The sequence below is a fragment of the Microtus oregoni genome, unplaced genomic scaffold, assembly GCF_018167655.1.
Source record: "Microtus oregoni isolate MIOR12 unplaced genomic scaffold, Mior012 000007F_ref0000211, whole genome shotgun sequence".
Classification (NCBI taxonomy): Eukaryota; Metazoa; Chordata; class Mammalia; order Rodentia; family Cricetidae; genus Microtus; species Microtus oregoni.
Window position 1 is genome coordinate 35866347 of NW_024543066.1, and position 22369 is coordinate 35888715.

Sequence of the window (22369 nt, forward strand, 5' to 3'; positions counted from 1 at the left end):
CAGTGCATCTCTTAGTCATGACTGAATTCTAAAGACATTAAAATAGAATTTCTAATTTAGGAATAGCAAGAGTTTACATTTAGCTACAATGGTGGTCAATTAATATAATTTATTGATAAGATTTGGGCAATTGTCTTTTGTTAAGATTGTAGTGATAATTTTCTTTTCCTAGCATATCATGTTTGAATATTGATTTGAAGGTACAAATAATAATATACAAAAGCAAAAGAGATTTTTGCCAAATATGTGATTTGACAACATCAGGAATTTTCCCATATGTGCTCATTAAGAAATTGTGCAGAGAAAGCTCCCAAAGTTTTGTGACTTTTCACTGTGGTACACAATATTACAGAATTTTATGTCTAAAAATTGTTCTCTGGAGAGTCCTTTAGACATCATTTTATTTTATCAGGTTCAAAATAAAAACTAAAAGTTTTAGAAATTCTAGTTTCTTCTTCTTCTTCTTCTTCTTCTTCTTCTTCTTCTTCTTCTTCTTCTTCTTCTTCTCCTTTCTTTTCTTCTTCTTCCTACCCTGTCATTGTTCCCATCCTCATTTCTAAATAATGTAGTTCACTCAATATGACTGTGATTTAATTTTTTATCTAAGAACTATAAATAATTAAACTTACAATTTAAAAGGGACTAAGGATAGAAGAATGGAAGGAGGGGAAACAGGGAAGACTGAAAAGACAGAGAGATTACAGTAGAAAGGTAAGGAAAGAGGAAAAAAAGAAGGAAGGAAGAGAGGAAGAGAAGGTCTATTAGATTTATGGTGTGAAGGCTACTTTAAGATGTAGCAAAGTTCTGGGCCATTGAATACCTATCCTACTGTGCCCCCTTCCTGATGCTGCTTTTATAGGTTTTTGGGCTCCTTGTCCAGATATTTCTGAATCTAAAGCTTTCCTCAGCTACCATGCTATGACGTGTTATGATGCATGGATTGACCACTTTGCTACCACTAAAATCCATTGAATAACTCAGAGAACTCCATTGACCAAAGGTCTGTGAACTTCAAATGCTTGTAATCTTCACATAACTGTTAGAATGAGAATGGAGTGTGTTTTGATTAACACTCATTCTGGCCACAGTGCAAGACCACTATCTACCTAACTTCCATCTCTTTCCTGAGATGCTCAAAAGCTACCAAACTTCTTATTCCCTTTGTTCAAAATGTGTTCCCTGAGCTGTATGAAATCTCGAACTTATAACTAGTGCAATAATTATCTCCAAGGAACACATTTTCCCCCTTTACTCCATTAGGTCTCTATTGGGCTGTGAAGATATCAGTTTGTTTAGGTCACACCGCAAACCCTGTTTCCTTTCCTGATCTATGTTGCTCCCATACTGTGTGCAATATCCCTCTGTGTAACCACTGCTCCTCAGAGGCTGACAGCATACAGTTGTCTCATTGATCTCACTGCTGTCTTATTTTCACACAGTAGGCAATGTTCTCCACTCCTAGGAGGTCATAGTATTTGACCCACTGTTTCATCTCCATCCTAGCATACTTACCAAAGTGTGATTCTTATCAAAGTAGGAAAATTACTCCAAACCTTGACAGCTGTAAGATTAAACAAAGAGTATCGAAAGGAGAATAAGCAAAGACCAGTCATTCTGAACTTGGTACAAAGCAATCATCCCATACCTTTTTTGGCAGTATAGTGGAATGGTTTTTAGTGGAAAAAATAAGGAAGCATCAGTGAGAATTAGAGGTACGCTGGGGCTTCATTAGAGACTCCCTGAAATAAGCCAAACCAAAATGAAATGAACTCTATCAAAAAAGCTCAGCAGCCTATCATCCTAGGTAATTCGTTAGGGGTACATATTTGATTTTTCCAATTGCTTCTACATTGGAAGTTAAGAAAAATAAAAGAATACTAACAGGATAAAAAGTGAAATGGGAACCTATTAATAAAGCACTGCTGAATGTTTAGGGTTTTTTTGTTTGTTTGTTTGTTTTTTCCCACATGTCTGGTTGGTGCAGATAGAAATATAACCACCTGGTCTGGCTAGTGTACATTGTAGGTATGTGGCTTATCTCTTTATACTGTCTGACTACTGTGCTTCTACATACAGGCCTTTATGTAGATCATCTTCAGGTATTCTCTTGAAGCCTATTGACCATATTTTTGAAAATTATGTAATCAGGTATGCTTTCCTTCCCAATACACTTTACTAGTCACATAGTTCTAAACCAGGCAACGTCCCACCACTGAGAAGGGGAGGCAGACACAAAATTCCAGCCCTGCCAAGGAGCTGTTTGCAAACTGACTTTCTGGGAAAAGGAAAATCAGTTTTCTCCAACGGACTATCATTGGGTGCAACAACCACACTCCAGGGCAAGCCATGTGAACAGGAGTACTTGGCCAGAACAAATGAATCTCACATTTCTTCTGTGGGCTTTTTGTTTCTGCTTTACTTTTTAATTTTGAAAGAGAACAAGGGAGTTGGGTGGGTAAGGAGATGATGAGGACCTGGAAGGACTTTGAGGACCAGGAAAAACATAATCAAAATATATTGTATAGAACTATTTTTAAACAAAAGCTAATCTTAAAAAAGACTTAATAATTGAAATAATTGCAGTATTGTGTAGCTTTTTAATATAGAGGCACAATATGTATATTTCCATAAAAAAATTTACCTTTTTTTCATTAGAATATCTCTTGGATTTTTGAATACATTTTTCATTAAGCACACTTTTTTAAGCATTTACAAAGAAAATCAATGAGAAAAGAGAAGAATAAATTGCATTTAAATAAATAATAATATTTTTAATTTAGAATTAACAATTTTGTGCCGTCACAGTCTCTGTGAAGTCATATGTGTATCAGTCCAGTTGTGTCTGGAAGATGCAGTTTCCTTAGAGTCAATCACATCTGGCTCTTAGAACCTTTCTGCTTTCTCGTCTTCATAGATCCCAGAGTCTTGAGGGAATCAATTTGGTAACACATTTTGTTGAGGACTCTCCCTCTGCTCATTGTCCAGTTTTGAGTCTCTGTGTTAATTCCCATCAACTGAAAGAAGAAGCTTCTCTGATGAGTGTTGAATGAGGCAATCATCTTTGGGTATAATGGCATAGAACCTCCTTGATTTGGAAAGGAAGAACTCTTAATTAAAAGCAGACTGAGTGAAATTATGTTAGATTGAAATGTTTTCATTTGAGGAGAGAAGTCGATGTGAGGAAAGTATGATAAAAACATCTTATAATAGACAATGTCTGGTGAAACTCTTTTTGAATATGATTTGTACACTTCAAATATCAAGTTGAAATTTATTCCCCCTTTCAAGGTTATTGCAAGGAAGTCTGCTTGTTGGTTCCTGGCTGCTTAGCCCCAAAATAATCACAAAGAAACCATGTTATTTAAATCACTGCTTGGCCCATTTGTTCTAACTTCTTATTTGCTAACTCTCCCATCTTAATTTAACCCATCTCCATTAATCTGGGCATAGCCATGAGGATGTGGCCTACCAGCAAAGTTTCACTACATATGTCTCTGGTGGCGGGTCCATGGCTTCTCTTTGACTTCTCCTGCTTTCTCTCAGCATTCCGTTTAGTATTCCCCTCCTTGCTCTGTTCCCCTATAGTTCTGCTATAGGCCCCAAAACAGTTCCTTTATTAATTAATGGTAATCACAGCATACAGAGGGAAAACTCACATCAGAAGGTATCAGTAGGATAAGAATAACCCAGGTATAGTGTTGGGAGGCAGGCCTTTGAGCAGCTGATTAGAATTAGATAAAAATCATCCAGGTGGAACCACATGATTGAATACTGGAAGCTTGATAAGTGAAAGAGACTAGTGACTCAACAGATACATTCTCCGTGGGTCATTTTAAGTAACCATATTGCTGAGAGGTCATGGGTACATTTTCCCTGCCATTGTGTAAGGGACATTAATACGGCAGACATCCTGGACTTCTTGTTTTTATAATCTTTCTGCTGGCTTGTCTTTTATTTTCCTGAGCCTTAGGTATAGGTGTTACATTCCAGGTGTATTGGTTGGGGCAGGGCACCCCACAGTCACATCTTCTGTGTTTTGGCCAGGTTTGGGGCTCTGTAACAGTGTCCAACTGTTCCAAAAAAAATCTTCTTTGATAAGATATGAGAGCTACACTCACTTGTGGGTACAAGGAAAAGGATTCTACAAACAGTTAAATTGTTTTGGTTGAGGAAACTGGCAATAGTAGATTCTCCTCTGAAGTCTATGATCTTTTTGGTCATAGGTACACTTCAAATATCAGACAAATACCCTCCTGTTAAACAAGCCTTAAGTCAAGCGAGGCAGCTGTGCCAATGATGCCCCATTCTAGATGCCTTGCGGTTCAGGCATTGCTGCAGTTTGTAGGCTTACAGCTAGGTAGGACTTTGATTGTTTATTTCTCTTGTCAAATAATCTTTTGTTTTCTAGCTTTAATAAGTTATAAATGTCCTTGCTGTCTTCCTTTTATTATTATTTTTCAGATTAATATACAAAGTAAAAGATTTAAGTGTGGAATCCCATGCATAATTGTTTTTATTGGTCTTTTACTGATTCCCCCACCCCCAATGCCCCTCCTGTGGTCCCTCATCATCCCCCCTACTTTTTTCAGGTCACATGCATTGTGGTATGCTCTTTCACCCCAAGTGAGATACTTTTCCTCTCCTATATCCCCTTTCTAGTTTCATTAGCCCCATACCGCACACATATAAGATATGAGATTAAAAGCTAACATACATGCATGACAAAAAAACATGTGGTATTCCCAATTCTTAGGGTTGGGAATTATTTGCTTATGATAGTAATTTCTTCTTGCTCCATCAATTTTCCAACAAATGCCATTATTTCATTTTTCTATACCACTGAATGAAACTCCACTGTGCATGTACACCACCCATTTTCATCATCCATTCATGAGTTGATAGATGTCTAGGCTGACTTTACCTTGCTACTGTAAACAAAACACAAATAAACATGTAGATGTAGCTATGGTAAGACTTTAAATTCTCAGCTGTACCACAGGATTCTACTTTTTGATTTTTTTTAAAGAAACATTTATAATGATTTTCATAGTGTTCTCACAAATTTGCAATCTCTCCAGCAGTGACTAAGTGTTCTTATCTACCCACAGTCTCCTGCCCATTTGTTTTCTTGATGGTAGCCATGCTAAGGTGGCATGGAATCTTACATCAGTTTCAATTGTCATGTTTCTGAGATGCTTAGATTTCTACTAGTCATATGAAAGATCTTTATAGGGAAGTAAATCATGTGACTAAAAGCTTGGAACGTATAATCCCACCCTGTAACAAGCAGGGAGAGAAGATGGTTGGATGTCTGAATTAACCAATGATGACCAGTGAGTTCATAAAACTCACCTTCATTCTGAAGAAACAAGATTTAGAGAACTTTTGTGTGGATGAAGAATGTGGTGGGAGGTGTACCTGGAGTGGGGATAGGAGTATCTGCCTTTCAAACAAACTTTTTGCTGTACATTTCTTGAATCTGGTTTTTCATGTCTCTTTTTCTTTTACAATTTCCTCTACAATAATTAAATAGATAAATAATGTATTGCTCTGAGTTTTGTGAGCATCTTTTATGAGCATCTCTATCAAGTTTAACCCAGAGTGAGGGTCATAGGGATCCATAGTTGGTTTAGAAGCATAGGTCACAACCTAGTACTTACGAATGACATAGGAATTGAGGCTGTCATGTGACATCAAACACTTAATGTGGGTTCTGAAGTTTCGACCAGGTAGTGTCAAGGCTTCAAAAGTAACGGAGAACTGATTATTAATAATAGGGAGAAACACCAAGCCATTTTGGATACTTTGTGTCATATGTGCATATAAGAATATGGCAATTTAGTTTCTTTTCCCTTAAGCGCCCCCACAATTGTTCCTGATGCAATTATTTTACATAGTCAAATCTGTTTTCACTTAAACATTGTTTTTGTTTTTAATCTTAAAAGATATTTATCATTGAATATGTCAGGTGACTTTTCTTTAATGCCTATAGCTTTTCATATTTTGCTTAAGATTTCTTTGTGTTCCCAATATCTAATATAGTCAAATGGTCAGTAAGTATTTGACAGCATAACAGACAATGATGAGAAGAGTGGACTATAAATCCTCATTAGATGTCACTCATATGTTATTCATTTGTTTGCTTTGTTTCACAGGTATCTTCAGAGAAGAACAGAAATGCACATTCCGAGCAATGATCCAGGGCTTCTTCTGCAAGCAGACTGACCATGTGATCCTTATTCTCCATAATGTAGATGTGCCTTGGACAGTTCCGAAGTCATACCCACTTGTATCTGTTACTAATGGCTTTGTTGACACATTTAGCAGGGTGAAAGACAGTACCCTATGCTCTAGCACTTCCTCTGTGTCTACTTTCTATTCCATCTTACCGACCAGGCAAATCACCAAAGTATGCTTTGTGAAGCAAATACCTCCATTATTGCGCTTTTTTCTACTTGGCAATAGACGTGCCTCCAAGCTAGTTCTGGCTGTGTTCTACAATGAGATTCAGAGTCCTCGTGTTTTCTTAGAAAAAAGATTTATTCCACCTACTCCAGTAGAGTCAGCGTCTTCATTGTTGGATGAGTCTGCTGGTGCCAACTACTTCGACATCATGAATAACCTCTTATATGTTGTCCTGCAAGGAGAGGCGCCTATTGAAATACACTCAACTGTTTCCATTCATTTGGCTTTCACTGTGACATTTTCAGTCCCAGAGAAAGGCTGGGAAAGAGTGATGCTTGAAAGGCTAACACACTTCTTACAGATTGACCCAAACCAAATCAAATTCAAGCTTGAGATGCCTGGCAACAAAGAGACCTTAGAAGCCATTGCAGACAGTAGAGGAAAACGAAAGCGTAATTGCCCAACTGTAACTTGTGGTGGTGCTTCTACCAGATCTGGTCAACGCAGACCTCTCATGGCAGAAGTGATGCCATATAAGATCACACCAACAACCTCCGTGGAAACTCTCTCAAAGGTGATTGTCATTGAAATAGTTGATCTACCAAATGTAAGGAGCACTGAATTTATTCCATCCTTACCAAGCAACAGGCTGCAGAATTTGGCTCACCAAGTTATCACTGCTCAACAGACTGGAGTCCTGGAAAATGTTCTCGGAATGACTGTGGGGGCCCTACTAGTGACTCAGTCAGAGGGAGTCACAGGCTATAGGTAAGCACTATCAGAATATCTCTATGAAGGATGATTTCTTGGGCCTGTATTCTTTACAATCAACTGTAAACGATTCACTAGAATTCAAATTTTAAAAAGCCTAAGCTACACACCTAATTAGAGAAAAATTCAATCAATTTATTTATTGACATTAAAAAAAACACATTGTAGGTGAAATAGAGTTCTATCACTTTCTCTGTCTCTTTCATCCATCTAGCCCTTCCCACTTATTCTCCCACTAACCCCTCCCATTCTGCTCTGGCAAATTTATAGCTTCTTTTTCTTTTTCTTTGATTTTATGGTTTTACATGCACACACAGACACATACACATCTCGTATGTGTATGTTTCTGTGTGTGTATGCATAAAATATATAAATATAATATGCTCATTACATTTTTGTTGCTGGTTTGCATATGATTTCAGGAACTTATCACATATATTGGCTAACCAGAAAAAGGTTCATTTCTGAGAAAGGGTACTTAAAATTTTATGTAGAGTAACTATCTATATGGAAGCTCATTAGTTAATAGTTTGTATTACAGTTTCCACTATAACAATGAGAACACACGTATTCATTTTGTTGATAGACACAAAAACAACACCATGATTATTCTTGGTTGTTTCTAATATAGAACAGTATTTTTGCCAAGCACAAAATTTTAACCAATTATTGATACTATTATTTTTAGATTGTGTTATTTTATGGGTACAAGTGCTTTCCTGTATGTACGTATGTATGTATACCACATGTATGTCAGGTACTTGTCGAAGTAAGAAGAGGGAATTAGATCCTCTGGAACTATGGTTTCATGTGGTTGTGAGTCACCAGGGAGGTATAAGAACCCAAACCCGGGTCCTTTTCAAGAGCAATAAGTTCTTTTAACCACTTATCTGTCTGCCATGCTGCCTAGTGTTACTCTTACACTCTGTATGGTCATATGGGTATCAACGGCGCCAATGCGTTTTGGTTTTGCTTCATTTTTTTCTCTTAATGTCGTTTCATTTAGGCTTCACTGAGTTCTTATAAACTTTTATGTATACTAGAGATCAAAGCTTAGCCTGTTGCTTTATTTTGTTCACTGTTCCAAAATATTGAATGTTGCAATGTGTACTCATCTTTTAGTACACGAGAAGACAATGAGTAGAACTAGTGAAGGTCCATCAGGGGACCCCTGCAGAGTGAACGGGGAGCAAATAGAGAATGTAGCACATGTTTGTGGGGCAAATCATCCTAACCTGTAGACATGAGATGGCTTCAGCACAAAGGTCACCTCTACCACCTCACCATCAGACATAACATGTCAACTTCACTCCTGACTCAGAGTTTTCTGATTTAATAAAAAACCATGAAGCATGAATAATACGGTTTGGACTTCCCACTGAAATTGGTTATGTTTCCCCATCTTTGTTTACCTGTTATCTTAAGAGAGATTTTCCAGATGTATGGCAAAAACCATAAATCATGAGAAAATAAAGAAAACCGTACCTGATGGAAATGTCTTCTGAGTGAGAATCAGCATGCATAGAACTGACAAATCCTACCAATATTCCCTTTGTCACTGAACATTGCACAGTACGTTAAAAAGCCTTGGAGCCATCCATACACAGGCCCCAAGGCCAGCTTGGTGTCTTTCAGCTCTTACCAATATCAATTAGGATCTTTACTGAACTCCGAGAGTCATTGGCACACTAATAAATTGACCTTGAGACACCAGAGATGAGTCTGTGCATGAGCTCCTTTCAGTGGAGAACCACTAACGAAGTCCTTTGGAAGTTCCTTCTGGTATATACAGGGGTTGTGGGAATTTCAACAAATGAGGCTATTTTGGAAACATATATTACCAGACGATCACTACTTATTTTCAAGAAACTAGCACTTTAGACTATGAGGGGAAATGAAGTTGCTGTCTACTTTTTGGATATGCAGTCAATTTCTCCCTTTACTCCTGTCAGGAAATTTGGATTTTAACTTCCTCTGCCTGCTTAGGACAGTTGCGCGAACTTGCTGTTCATTTCTCAAACTATTGTTGACATATGCAGTCATTTGGCTGTCCATTTGCCTATTTTCTTTATTCCTTTCTTTTTTTTTTCCACACTGCCTTACCCAGTTTTATGCTTTAGGTAGTTTCAGTGGAGATTTTGGTGGGATGAGAGGAACACATATTCCACATTCCCTCTTTAAGGTAGAAGTACCCCGCTGGGATCTTGTTTCCATGTGTTGTATTCAGAAGTCCCAACAGAACATGTACTGCTGCCTGCCGTCCTTTCTCTGGAAGCTTGATCTTCACCCCTGAAGGTCTGTCATTTCTTTCTCTTTTCTCTCCAGTCCCTTTACTCACTCATTCTCATACTAGACTATGAATGCACAGACTCATAGGTACCTGTGCATATTGATATCAGACTGAGATGTCTTCCTAGATTGCCCACTACTTCATGTATATATAATCTGGTACATACACACATACAAACACACACATACATACATACATACAGTATCAGTAAATAATAAAATTAGTTTTGGTTATCTCCCTTACAGAAGTTTAGGTGTCAAAATACCAACGCTGACTTAAGGAACTATGGGGATGGCTCAGTGAGTAAATGACTTACCCTGTAAGCATGGAGACCAGAGTTCAGATCCATAGCACCAATGGTCAGACACTACAGTTCAATTGGTTGAGTGTTTGCTTACTGTGCTTTAATCTTTGAGTTTGATGCCCGTTGCCACCTCACTCTACATACGAACACACAGTTACAGTAAAATCACTTGTGTGGAGGAGGGTGAAGATCAGAAGTTCATGGTGATGCTTGTGTACTTAATAAATATGAGATCATCCTGGACTATAAAGAAAGGAAAGAAATACAAAATTTCAGTTAAAGTTGAATACATAGCCTTATTAAATAGGACAAAGCAGGACATTCACAATTCATTCCCAACTCACAGTCTCACTTTTATTGATGATTCACCATGGTCATCAGTGGGATTACCATGCATTTCAGAGTCCTATGTCTGCACTAATGGCTTTAAGGTCTACTCTTCTTATACTAAATGGTTTGAGAGCAATGCATCCTTGATTGCTGTTTTGGAGCTTGTATGCTATTCTGTGCTTTTCCTTGGGAATAAGTTGTTATCTCTATCTGTTAATGCTATAACATCCCTGCATCTTTCAGGTTTCTGTCCTCATGCACAATAGATTCCTGTTCCAAAAATTAGTCCAAACAACTTTAAAGGTGCATTAAAATGTGCAGAAACATATAGTGAGTATATAGATAAATAAGATACCTAATGAAAATTCATATTTCAGCAATTTTTATTCCTAAATCTTATCTGAACAGCTCTCATGGCCAACATATTACACCAGTTTAAACAATATATATATATATATATGCATATTAAAATATTTTATTATATCACTATTGAAAACCTAGAGAATTTGAAGTAGATAATTAAACCAATTTGGTGAAAACTTACTCTGGTGATAATTAACACAAACCCATGTGCACAACTAAGTATGCCTATATCTTTTTGAGGAACAAAGTAAGCTGAAGATGGATCAGAAGTAAATACATGAAACCTCTTTGTGAAGCCCATAAAGACAGGTTGTATAGACTTACTATGGAGGAAAACAAATTTACAGTAAGGGTCTGGGGAACAATCTGACACTAGGACAGTCTCTGTCCCCACAGATAGAGTAAAGTACACAGATCTCCCGGCCTTCTGGGTAGATAACAGGCAAATCATCCCTTCCCTGGAAGGAACAGCCCTGTGTGATTAATACTCCAGGTTCCCCTAGTGCCTACCTGTGAACACAAAGATCTCCATGCCCACAGTTTTCACCACTTTGTATTAATCTCTTCTGTTAAGAAGGTGTTGAGAGGTTTTTGTTTCCTTCTTGCCAAACTTTTACAGCTACTATTAGTGAAGTTGAAATGTATGTCCTGGCAATGCTGATGCATGCATGGGCTTCCCATGTATGGCGGTTCTGTTGAATTTGTCCATATTGGGTTTCATGGTCTAAGTTGATGAGGACGACTGACCAGGTCTCTACCTCTTTACCACTAAAATCCCTCCATATAAACAGAAAAATTTGAACATTTGTATAGAATCTTCTTATTTTCATTCTTCTGCATAACTTGGAAAGCTAATGAAAACAGGGGGATTTCTTTTTGTTTTGTTTAGTGGAAACCCAGTTAACGACCTTGGATGGGTGAAGTACCCAAAACCCCCTGCGCCACCCTCAGCCTCCACAGGCGGTCCTGTTGGAAAACCGTGTGCTCCACTAGGATTTGCTCATTTCTATTTTCTATGTTTGCCATTGTCTCATCTTCCAGGATGTAAACATGCCATGTGTGCCAGATTTAGAAACACGTGTTGGGTAGAACGATGGTGGTGGTGGTGGTCTCTGGGCTGGGAAGTTTCTGCATTGTCACGCTCTTCCTCCTTCAGCCAGCACTTAAGCATCGCAAGGAAAAATATGTTTCACATACTTGACTGGGTATTGCCAGCTCCTAAATAGCAGTTGAAACTGGAGGAGATGGAGGGAATGTTCCTCCCCCATTTTTTAAAGTTTGGCTGTAGGTCCTTCTGCCTGCAGGCTACAGTCACATTAGCGGTTGGAAATTGGATAACGACAGCACAATGACAAATCCAGGTTGCTTGCAATAAGTTGTTAATCCCTTTGCTTTAATATTGGAGCAGCGTGTAATGATGTTTGGACATCACTCCAGTTTACTGACGACCCCACTGGGGCCAGCAATAGAACCTTACAACTGTCTAACAAGGTGTCAGGTGACTCCCGTCGTCACAGCAACGGACACTGGAATCTAATCTTCCCTTCATCCCTTCTAGCACCCAATAACGCCTAGATTATATAAGCGGCCCATCATTGCTTGGTAACTTGAATCAATTAACGTTAATTCGCACAATGCTATGATGTATTGTGATCACGTTCATTTCAGGGAAGGGGGAGAAATTGCTATAAGTCACCTAAAATGAGGTTGTCTGTGGTACTGAGGTATTAATTGGGTGTCCATATTAAATGCAAAAGGAGCCCCGTCATGAAAGGAAAGTGGATGAGTGACTCTCTTGGCTGCTATTGACCTATCAGAAGAAGACAGTGCCCTTTTCCTTTGCTTTTATCTATTACAGTTTTCCCTATTGCGTGTCAAGTTGATGTATTATAAAAAATTCATTTGGTGACCTTTCACCCCCTTAGCAGATTAAACAATTTCACTTCAATGGCATCATTAACAGGACCCTGCATTTAATGATGATTTCTCTAAAAGGCCACGGAGATTCGATTTTAAGCTAACAGATTTATTGCACTATTATAACATATCGTAAAAAACTGTACCACCTACGGTCAGGTTTTAGGATAGAAACTGCTTAAGAGTTTATGTGGAGCTTAAAGTGGTATTACCTTGGGATATGCTGCAGCGGCGAGTCTCTGACCTCCAGTGAGATGCTGTTTACATTTAATAAGAGGTGTTTGCTCACAATAAACTTTAAAGTATGTCAGGGACAGGCCTTTCTGAAGCCTTCAGACCAACCTCGGGTCTCCAGATACCAATTTACTTGTGTCAGAATCTTTAATGGGTTTCTCAGTTTCCTTAACCCAGTATGTTTGTCTGTACCCATTTCTTATCAGGAAGCATTTAAGGATGAGGTTATTAGAGATCTAGCAACAATGTTAAATGTTTCCAAGAGCTGTACCCAGCAAAAGTATAAGGTTTAAAAAAAACCCAACACTAATATACACTGTTTCTTTAAAAAAACAAAACAAAAAAAAAAAAAACAAAGGAAGGAACCTTAGCTATTCAGACTAATCAAACAAATACACTAGGGTCAGACACAGATCTTCTAGAGAGAGATTTCAGTAGCCAAGATCTTAGCTAAGTGGAAAAACCAAGTTCCTAGGACCACATGCTTCAGTACCTTTCTGTGGTTCAGAGGGCACAGGAAATTGCTTCCTATAGAAACTTAAGATGGTTTTACCCATCGTAATCATTCCTCTGTTGTTCAAGATTTCAGGACTAATGTCCTCCTCGAACTGCCATTCATGGCCTCTGAGAAGTAAACAATACTTTATCCTTTCTTACCCTAACGAGGGAAGAGTAAAAGACAAAAAATTGCATAAATCACTCACAAATATTTAATTGGGGCTATGGCTTAAAATACAATAAAACTTTATTAGGCCAGAGCTAACTGCTCTACATGCCGCTCATCAGATGACACTGTATGTTGGAGCAGAATGTACAGTATTTGATCTATAGATCTCCATTTGCTTGGGAAATAGATGTTGCATGTCTATGATGAGGAATCCATAAGTTAAAAGAAATAATAAGTTTTCAATGTTCTCATAAGCTCCACCTGTCAGCACACCAGACACTGAAACAAAGTTGCTTCTAGGTATCATGAGTTATGTGGTTATTTTATGCTAGGTCTCACCGGTGATTAGCATGTTTGGGCAAGGTGAGATGCAGTATACTTCACTGGTGGTATAGATAAGCGGCAAAAATAGTTATGGTTTACAAGACTTGTGCTACATCATTCTTTTTTAGCCCCTCACTCCTCAAAGCCTAGTAAAAGCATCTAACTGACAACGTCTTTTTAAAGACATAATGAGGTTGTACAGGAAAAGCTGATAGTATATGGTACACTGTCACTTAGCACATACTATCATCATTATTGGTACTATATGACTCTAAAATCTAGAATTAATGTGTAGGTATGGGACCTAGTTAGTGAAAGTACCCTTGGAAAGTATGAATAAAAAAATGTCAGTGTTCTGATGTTGGGTCCATCTCTTCCCAGGTTTGTTTGTGGCATCTTGTTTTGTTTTCTTTCTTTCTTTCTTTCTTTTTATTTATTTATTTTTTATTTTCGAGACAGGGTTTCTCTGTAGCTTTTTGGTTCCTGTCCTGGAACTAGCTCTTGTAGACCAGGCTGGCCTCGAACTCACAGAGATCCGCCTGCCTCTGCCTCCCGAGTGCTGGGATTAAAGGCATGCGCCATCACCGCCCGGCTTTGTTCGTGGCATCTTGGTATTTTGGATTCAGCCATGGTGAGAAAGTATTTGGGTCACAGACATTGCAGCACAGTACAAATCAGGGAATATCCCAGGAAAGCTGGTTCAGCCGCTTATGGCCAAGCATATATGCCCTTGCCTTATAAATATTTCAGGGTCATCATATTTTTTACTGAGTTTTTTTGGGAGCCTAACTTAATATATATTGATGAAAATTGTAAGTTAATAAATTTTACTTTCCCATTGCTTTACCCACATTTTAAAGCATTGATAATCCATAAAATATCAGATACATAATTTATGTATAAAAATGGAATTATTCACTACGTGGCATATTTATGTGTTTGTAAAAATACAGGCAACTGCAAATATTCTGACCAGTCAAACTCTTCTATGGAAAATAGCTACTGAAGCTATCTTTGTAATCCTATGAGTATATTGATTGATCTCTTTCATCCTTGTATTTTCTAGAAATGCAAGTCACTTAAGAACTGGGAACCGCATATATACCCGGCCCTGTATACTTTCCATTCTGGTGCAGCCTTCAGATGGGGAAGTGGGAGTAGATTTGCCGGTTCAGCCACAGCTCATCTTCCTGGATGAGAAGGTAACATCTCAGATCTGACCGTCTTTCCAAAGCACATACTTTATATTCAAACATCCCTCATCTTCATTTACAGAGCTACTGCCATGAGAAATTGGCAACGTGTAGAAATTCTCAGTACATTGGTCATTCTTTTTATTTTAATTGAAAATAGATTCTTGTCTTATACCATGCATACTGTCTACAGCTTCCCCTCCCTCCACTTCCCCAGCTTCCTACTATCTACCCTCTCCCCCAAATCCACTCCCACTCTCTTCCCTCTAAAGAAAAGACCTCCAAGAGACAACAGCCAAATAGGACAAAACAGGATAAAATAAAACATGGAAAAGTCCCATATTGAGACTGGACAAGGCAACCCTATGTGGGGAGGGGCCTCCAGAGCATGCAAAGGATCAAAGATATGTGGAACTGTTAGGAGTCCCACAAAATCACCAAGTTAACAATCTTAACATAAATGCAGAAGACATGGTGCAGACCAATGCAGGCCCCTTGCTTGCTGTTTCAGTCTCTGTGAGGCCATGTGAGCTCTGCCTTGTTGATTTGTTGGTCCTTGTTCTTCTGGTGTTTTCCATGCCATCTGATTCCTACAGTCTTTCCTCCCATCATCTATGGAGTTCCCGAATCTTCAACGGGAGGGACCTGATGAAGACCTCCAACATAGACTCTCTCTATATATATAATATTTGGCTGTGCATCTCTCCACCCACTCCCATCTGCTGCCAGAGGAAGCCTCTCTGATGACGACTGCATAAGGCACCATTCTTCTCTGGCAAAAAGACTAGAACATAGGGATGAAGGTGCTATGCAGATGCAAGCTTGATGTTGGTCATCTTTTGAACACCACACAGTGTTTTCTCACATTTACTATGAAGGTTCAAGATTTATCAGAAGCAAACACAGACCTGTGATGCTTTTCCTCCCCAATGCTCATTCTTGAAGTCAGTCACTCCTGTGTTTCCTGAACTCTCACTTTTAGACTCCATAGCCTTGTTTCTATTTTATTTTATTTTATTCTGAGTGTATGGAAGGTTGAGCCCAAAGATGTGCCTAAGCAAGGCAATTGCTTTGCCACGAGGGATCTTCCTAGCCTGCCATCTTCTCCTACATTTTCTTCTTACCAGCCTCCTTAGGATACCTGTGATGTCCTTGTCCTCTTCCCTGCACTGCTTTAAATTTACACAGAATAGCCTCCATGGTCTTTTTTCAATAAGTTAATTTTGAACACACCCCCCCTTTTTTAAAAAGAACTTCAGAAAATGGTATTCTAAGTCCACCTTTTTTTCCTCCTTCTTGTTTTATTGCCAGAACCAAAGAGTAGAGTCTTTGGGTCTCCCTTCAGAGCCTTGGATTATTTCAGCTTCCCTGGAAGGGGCTTCAGATTCAATGCTAAAAGGTAGGTTCCAGCAACTTTCAAGTCTTTGTTACAACTTTGAAAAATGAAGATTCGTATTGTCTTCATTGTTTGCTTATAACAAAAGCCCTGAAACTGGCTATTCTATAGAGTAAAGGAGGTTATTTGGTTCATCACTACAGAATCTTAAGGGCCTGGTGATCATTTTGTTTACAGAGTGCCACAGGGTTTTACGTGCAAGGAAGATGAAATGTATATACACATATATATTTATGTATGTTTGTCTTTTGATGAACTCATCAATTTTAAATCTCATTTCCTTCCTCAACTTCTATTGAATATGTGTTTCATATAATTTTCTATGTTAAAACTATTACAATTAGGAAAACTTGACAGAATATACACAGCGATCCCATAGTTACCACCCCCAAGTAATGTTAAGGGATGTTAAGTTTCAGCACATGAACACTCAGGGGACATCCTCTAACACTATCCAAACAATTACAGCCCCATTCAAAATTCATAGCAAACACAGCACACTCAAAGAGTTCTCTGAGTTCTTTTCCATCTCTGTCAACAGTGCCAAATGTGTCTGAAAAGGAAGACTAACCTAGAAATAAATATTTACAGCCTCACTTTTTGGCTGTGTCTAAGTTCGAGGTTCACTACAGTACTTGGTGCTCCTCTGACACATACTTTTTGATAAAGGGTAACAGATTTGCCCAGGGATTCATTTGCCTGGTACCCGTGGCTCCCATTAGGGAAACTGAAATACATACTCTCAATGGCAGGAAGAATAAAGACATTAGATGTGCAGACATTCTGACCCAGGGCAAATCTTCATAGTGAAGTTTTGCCTCTGTTGTTTTCATGCCCACTCTTACTGTCTTGTTTCATCCTGTCAGCAATGCTAGCTCCATCTAATGTCCTTGGGGCTTAATTATATTTTAATTTTAATGTGTATCTATATTCTATATGTATATAGATATTTTATTTAATATGAAGAGTTTTGTTGTTGGAAAAAGAGAACTGAGATTATGTATTCTTCAGGAACTCCCCAAATTTTGCATTTGTTCATGAACCAAGGAGAGTAAACATATATGACATGATTTTTCTGTAGCAATGAATTGTAGTCAATTTTAAGTTACTATGGTGTATTTACACTTTAAAACTTCTTTATCCTTATTTTTTAAGCTTCTTCTTTGAAAATTCCTTATGCGTATACAGTGTGCTATGATCACTTCTACCTACTATATTCTCCATTCCAACTTCCCTTGGGAGGATCCCAATAAACATCCCCATGTCCTCTTTATTTTCTATCCCACTGCATCTAGATCATTCTACCTTTATGTGTGTGAGTATGGGGTCTTCCATAGGACATTACAAGTGACCACACCTCCAAAGAAAAATCACAGTGCCTCCTCTAGTAGTGATCAACTACCAATAACTACTCAGCCAAAGGAAGGTACTTGTGAGCCTCTTACCCATCCAAGCTGCTTGGTCTTGTGCAGGCATCTGTGAATTCATGAATGTAGTTCTAGGTCATATCCAGAAGAGAGCATTTCCAATACTCCTCTCCATCTTCCTGTTATGACCTTCTTTTGTTCCCTCTTTCATAACGTTCCCTTAGCCTTGGTGAGGATTTTTTACAGATGTCTCACTGGGGGATGAGTACTTATGGTCACTTATTCTCACTACTCTGCTCACTTAAGAATCTGCATTTAGTCCTGCTCATTGAAAAAAGAAAGCTTCTCTGAACAAAGATAAGAACAGCTCAAACTATGAGTATAATTAGAAATATTTATAAGGCTGTTTGATAACACAAACTTTTAGCAAAGAGCAATAGTAAGTTTCCCCATAGTGCCTATGACCTTCATGACCATAGGCTTTTGATCAGGTTTAGACCAGGCATAAATTCCCACATGTGTAACAGACCTAAAATCCATTTATAAAGTGGTTGGTTATCCTTTTTATACTCATGCCACTATTGCAGCAGTAACTGCCTCTTGTTTGGAAGGTAGATAGTGTAGCATGAGTGTCTAGGATTGGATACCATTGATAACAGTTTCTGTGCAGCAGAGGTTTCCAAAAGAGCACAGGCATTTGTTAATGCTCTTCATTACTCAACATAAGCAAATATTAAGATCTTACAGCTACACTATGTAGTTTGATTGGGTGAAATAGAGAAATAAATCTTAAACAATCAGGAAATTCTTCCCTGATGGCTAATTCTCAATGAACCCATAAAGTGCTATGTTGTACATTGTCATAACTGCTCATATATACATGCATTTGGTGAAAATCTACTCATAGACAGGTTAGATGTACGGTTTCCTCTCACCCTTTTCTCTTTGATCGAGTTGACATGCATATTGACATCACAGATTTTGCTCTGGGTCATTTTTTATCTAAATAATACAGTCTGAAACTAAGATTTAAAACATCAGGAAAAAGTTCAAAGATGCCTTGTGCCATTTTTTCTAGAACAAACCACGTATTGGAGAAATCAAGTTAATAAGCAATTCAGGGCTAGGAAATACAAAATTAAAACATTCAAACCTGTATTAAGACAGAGTTGTGCTAATTCCTGTTTGGTTGCTGCTGTTCTGTCCATTGCTCAATGCCATGTTGTTGTTGGTATTTCAGTATAGGTAGTACTTACGGTATACAGCAAAATCAGTTTCTAATCAGAAATAAAGATATCCAGGCTTTTTTTTTTCATATTTAGTATCATCTACAAAAGATAACCACACATAGTACATGCCTCTACATTCTCTAGAAATTACTCATATCTTGTTTTCACTTATTTCATTCTGTATTCATTTGTTGTTCTCTTACTAATGCTTCATTCCCTTTTCATACTCAATGAAAAACATGTCATCAATGCAGAACAGTGGGTTCATATACAAAGGCAATACTCCACTTATACTTTGTATCTTGTGTTCACTCACTACCTTGGTCATACTCGACAAGTTTTCCAGTAATATCCATTCTTTAGACTCTACGCTTCGTGCTTTTCTAAAAATTCTTCTGACTCACCCTTCTTTTATGTACTTTCATTTATCCTAAGGATGACTTCACTAACTGTCTTAAAATAATAATGTGGTTATGAAATGTAAATGAAGCAGGAATAAGTTTGTTGTTTTGTTTTACTAAATAATAAGACATGTCAATCCAACTAGTCTACTTGGATTGATATTACTACTATGGCCTGTTTCAGGATATCCAATAGAAAAGTTGATAGAAATATTCTTTTTTATGTGTGATGAAACAAGATAAAAATTATATACTTTTGTGTTTTTATAATGCTCACAGACCTTTATTTCCTATTATTGAAATATTTCTCCTTAACTTCATAAAGAATGGAAGTTAAACAATTTTGAATGGATTTACTAACTTACTTCAGGTAATTCTCAGAGGAAAAAAAAGCAACCCATCGAAATATTCTCTCTTTGTAATCCTAAGTCTTTTATTCTGCATTTCATGGTCTTTGATTTCTGTTCTTGTCCCTACTCAATGAAAAACATGTCATCAATGCAGAACAGTGGGTTCATATGCAAAGGCAATTAATTTAAGGGGTCTCCCTGGATCCTCTGAAACTCAAATGAATCACAATTGCAGAAAAATAATCTACACATTTAAAAATATTTTCCCAGTATTATTGACATATCAGTTGGCTAGCATGAATTACAAGTAGTGAGTTGGTGATGAAAGATGCTTGGGTATGAAAGGATTCTAGAAACCATATACTCTGCAGAAACACACCTAGGTGTGATTTCTCGGTGGCTATATAACCCAATTTCAGTGCTCTTTTCAGCCTGCCTCCGTACTTCATCCCGAGGTCCCTCAGTCAGTACCTTGTTAATACCAGCTTGATCAGGGGGCCTGTATATTTTATAATAGCCATTCCAAAGCTATGATGGACCCTGGAGTAATGTACTGTACTTGGCAGCAAGTGCTTCCGCTTTGGGGCACATATGCTTCAAATCTGAAAATATATATATATATATATATATATATATATATATATATATATATGAATCTTCGTGGAGATCTGTAAGGCAAGCTGGTATTTAACGCAAAAGCAAACCCATTTGGAGCTAAAGCACTTTCCATTAGGCAGTTTGGCGGCTGTTCTACGAGGCAAACCCACAGTGCTCGACGGACACATTTCGATTAAATGCTGCTTTGCATTATTCCAAAGATGGGAACAATAAGGACGTTTGTCAAAGGAAAAACTGCAGCAAACGATTTCATGTTGAACATCTGTACTCGGCAGTTCATTGTTTGCAAGAGTTTATTGACCATAATTTTGATGCATATTGGTTTTAAAGAGTATGAAGTACATTTATCTTAGGCGCCTATCATTTATTTGAATCTTGGCTTATTTATTTTCATTTTTCTAGGCATTTTACTTATTTTGGGACTCTCTAGAGATGGAAGAAAATATGGTTTGTGTAAAGAAACTTTTAGTTAGCTCTGCAAAACTGATGAGGAAAGACATTGTTTTCATAAAAAGGACTGAGCAATTGAATTGAAAAATGGTAACACTAAATGTACTAAATCTTTATGATTCTTTTCAGCCTTAGACATCACAAACAAATTCAGAAACTTTAAGATCACTCTTTTAACTCTTTGCCCACCATGGTGGCATTCTCAGTGAGACGTGTAACAGCTATTCACTTGAAAAGTAATTTAGGTGTAGTAGATGTAAGGCAGTTTATGGTACAGGGATGTGAGCTGGAGTTACGTTGCCCCCTTTAACTTCATGTATGAGTACTTTATTAGAAACCATAAGCTTTGCATCTCTTCTTTTAAACCTTTTCTTTTAATTCAGAGAAAGCAAGTCCCATGCAATACATCTTGCTAAAGCAGTGTACTCTTCCATTCATGATTTGATAACAAGCTGTTGTCATCTTGATGTACTAGCTGAACTCTACAATTGCATTAATGCAAATTCCCTAAATAGAGAGATAGAACCCATGAACTGGTGGTTCTCAACTTCCCTAATGCTGCAACCTTTTAATACAGTTCTTCATGTTCTGCTGACCTCCAAACACAAAATTATTTCTTTGCTACTTCTTAACCATTATTTTGCTACAGTTATGAATCATAATATAAATAGCTGATATGCAGGATATCTGATATGTGACCCCTGTGTGGGTCACGACTCGCATGTTGAGAACCACTGCCGTAAACAAATAACAGAATTTATTTCTTGATGATGCTACAGTTTGAACTCAGCATGTTTCATATGCTAGTCAGGCATTCTACCTCTAACGTATAAACCCAACCACATGATGGAAATGTATCAAGAAAGTAGTCAAATGCATAGTTGTAGTTAGGAATATAAACTTATAATAAGGTATATTTGGGGCTACGATCTTACCATAAATTATGTAATTAACTTAAGAATGCTTATTATAACATATTGCATAGTGTTTTTATATAGACTGTACACAGCTATTTATAAAGAACAGTGTTTTGAATATTATGGTTTCAATAAATTTTGTTTTGAATTATTTGGTTCCAGTGTTTGTCTAAGAGGAAATGGATAGATAGTATGATCTTTTTAAATACTTTTGAAATATTTTTTCTTTATTATTCAATTCCCTGACTGAAGAAAAGACTTAAAGATATTGTCCTCGTTTTGGTAACTGTCACCTCAGTTTTTTATTTGTTTATAGGGTGCACCCAGGCAGAAACACAGGATGGCTATGTGAGCTTCTCCAGATTGGCCGTCTTGATCTCTGGGTCCAACTGGCGCTTTGTTTTCACTGTTTCCTCCCCTCCAGGTAATTTCAGGCCTGTGTTCTATTAAATCTGTGTTTTCTGAAAAAGCAGCCCTTCTCCTTTGTGACTGGAATGGCCCCTTTCGTGAATAAGAAGCAATCACAGTTTAGAGAAGACGTTGACTTGGCCAAACCATCAAGTATAAGTAATACCTCCTTTGAAAATTAGGGTTCAAGGGGTACTAATGAAAAATACCCTCAATGTATATTTTCCTGTAGGAGCTGATATTTATGTCACATCTCCCTTCTTTTTCCCCTTTTCTCCTTTTTTCTCTTTTTCTTTCTTCTATGTGACTTGCACTCATTAGAAATTCATGAGACAGTTGGGCTGTTGAATATCGTGGACCCAAATTTGGGTCCTGTTTCCCTCATCCTTTCTACATGGAAAATGGAAACAAGACCTGTTGACATTCCAGAAACTG

General features: G+C 37.7%; 1 protein-coding gene across 1 annotated transcript in view; it reads left to right on the forward strand.

The window, feature by feature from the left end:
• Positions 1-22369, forward strand: part of Pkhd1 (PKHD1 ciliary IPT domain containing fibrocystin/polyductin) — a 443194-nt gene that overhangs the window by 400218 nt on the left and 20607 nt on the right. The window contains exons 60-63 of the mRNA XM_041656327.1: positions 6156-7173; positions 14672-14807; positions 16110-16197; positions 21843-21950. Of these exons, the coding sequence (XP_041512261.1) occupies positions 6156-7173; positions 14672-14807; positions 16110-16197; positions 21843-21950 (1350 nt within the window). The remainder of the gene's footprint in view (positions 1-6155; positions 7174-14671; positions 14808-16109; positions 16198-21842; positions 21951-22369) is intronic.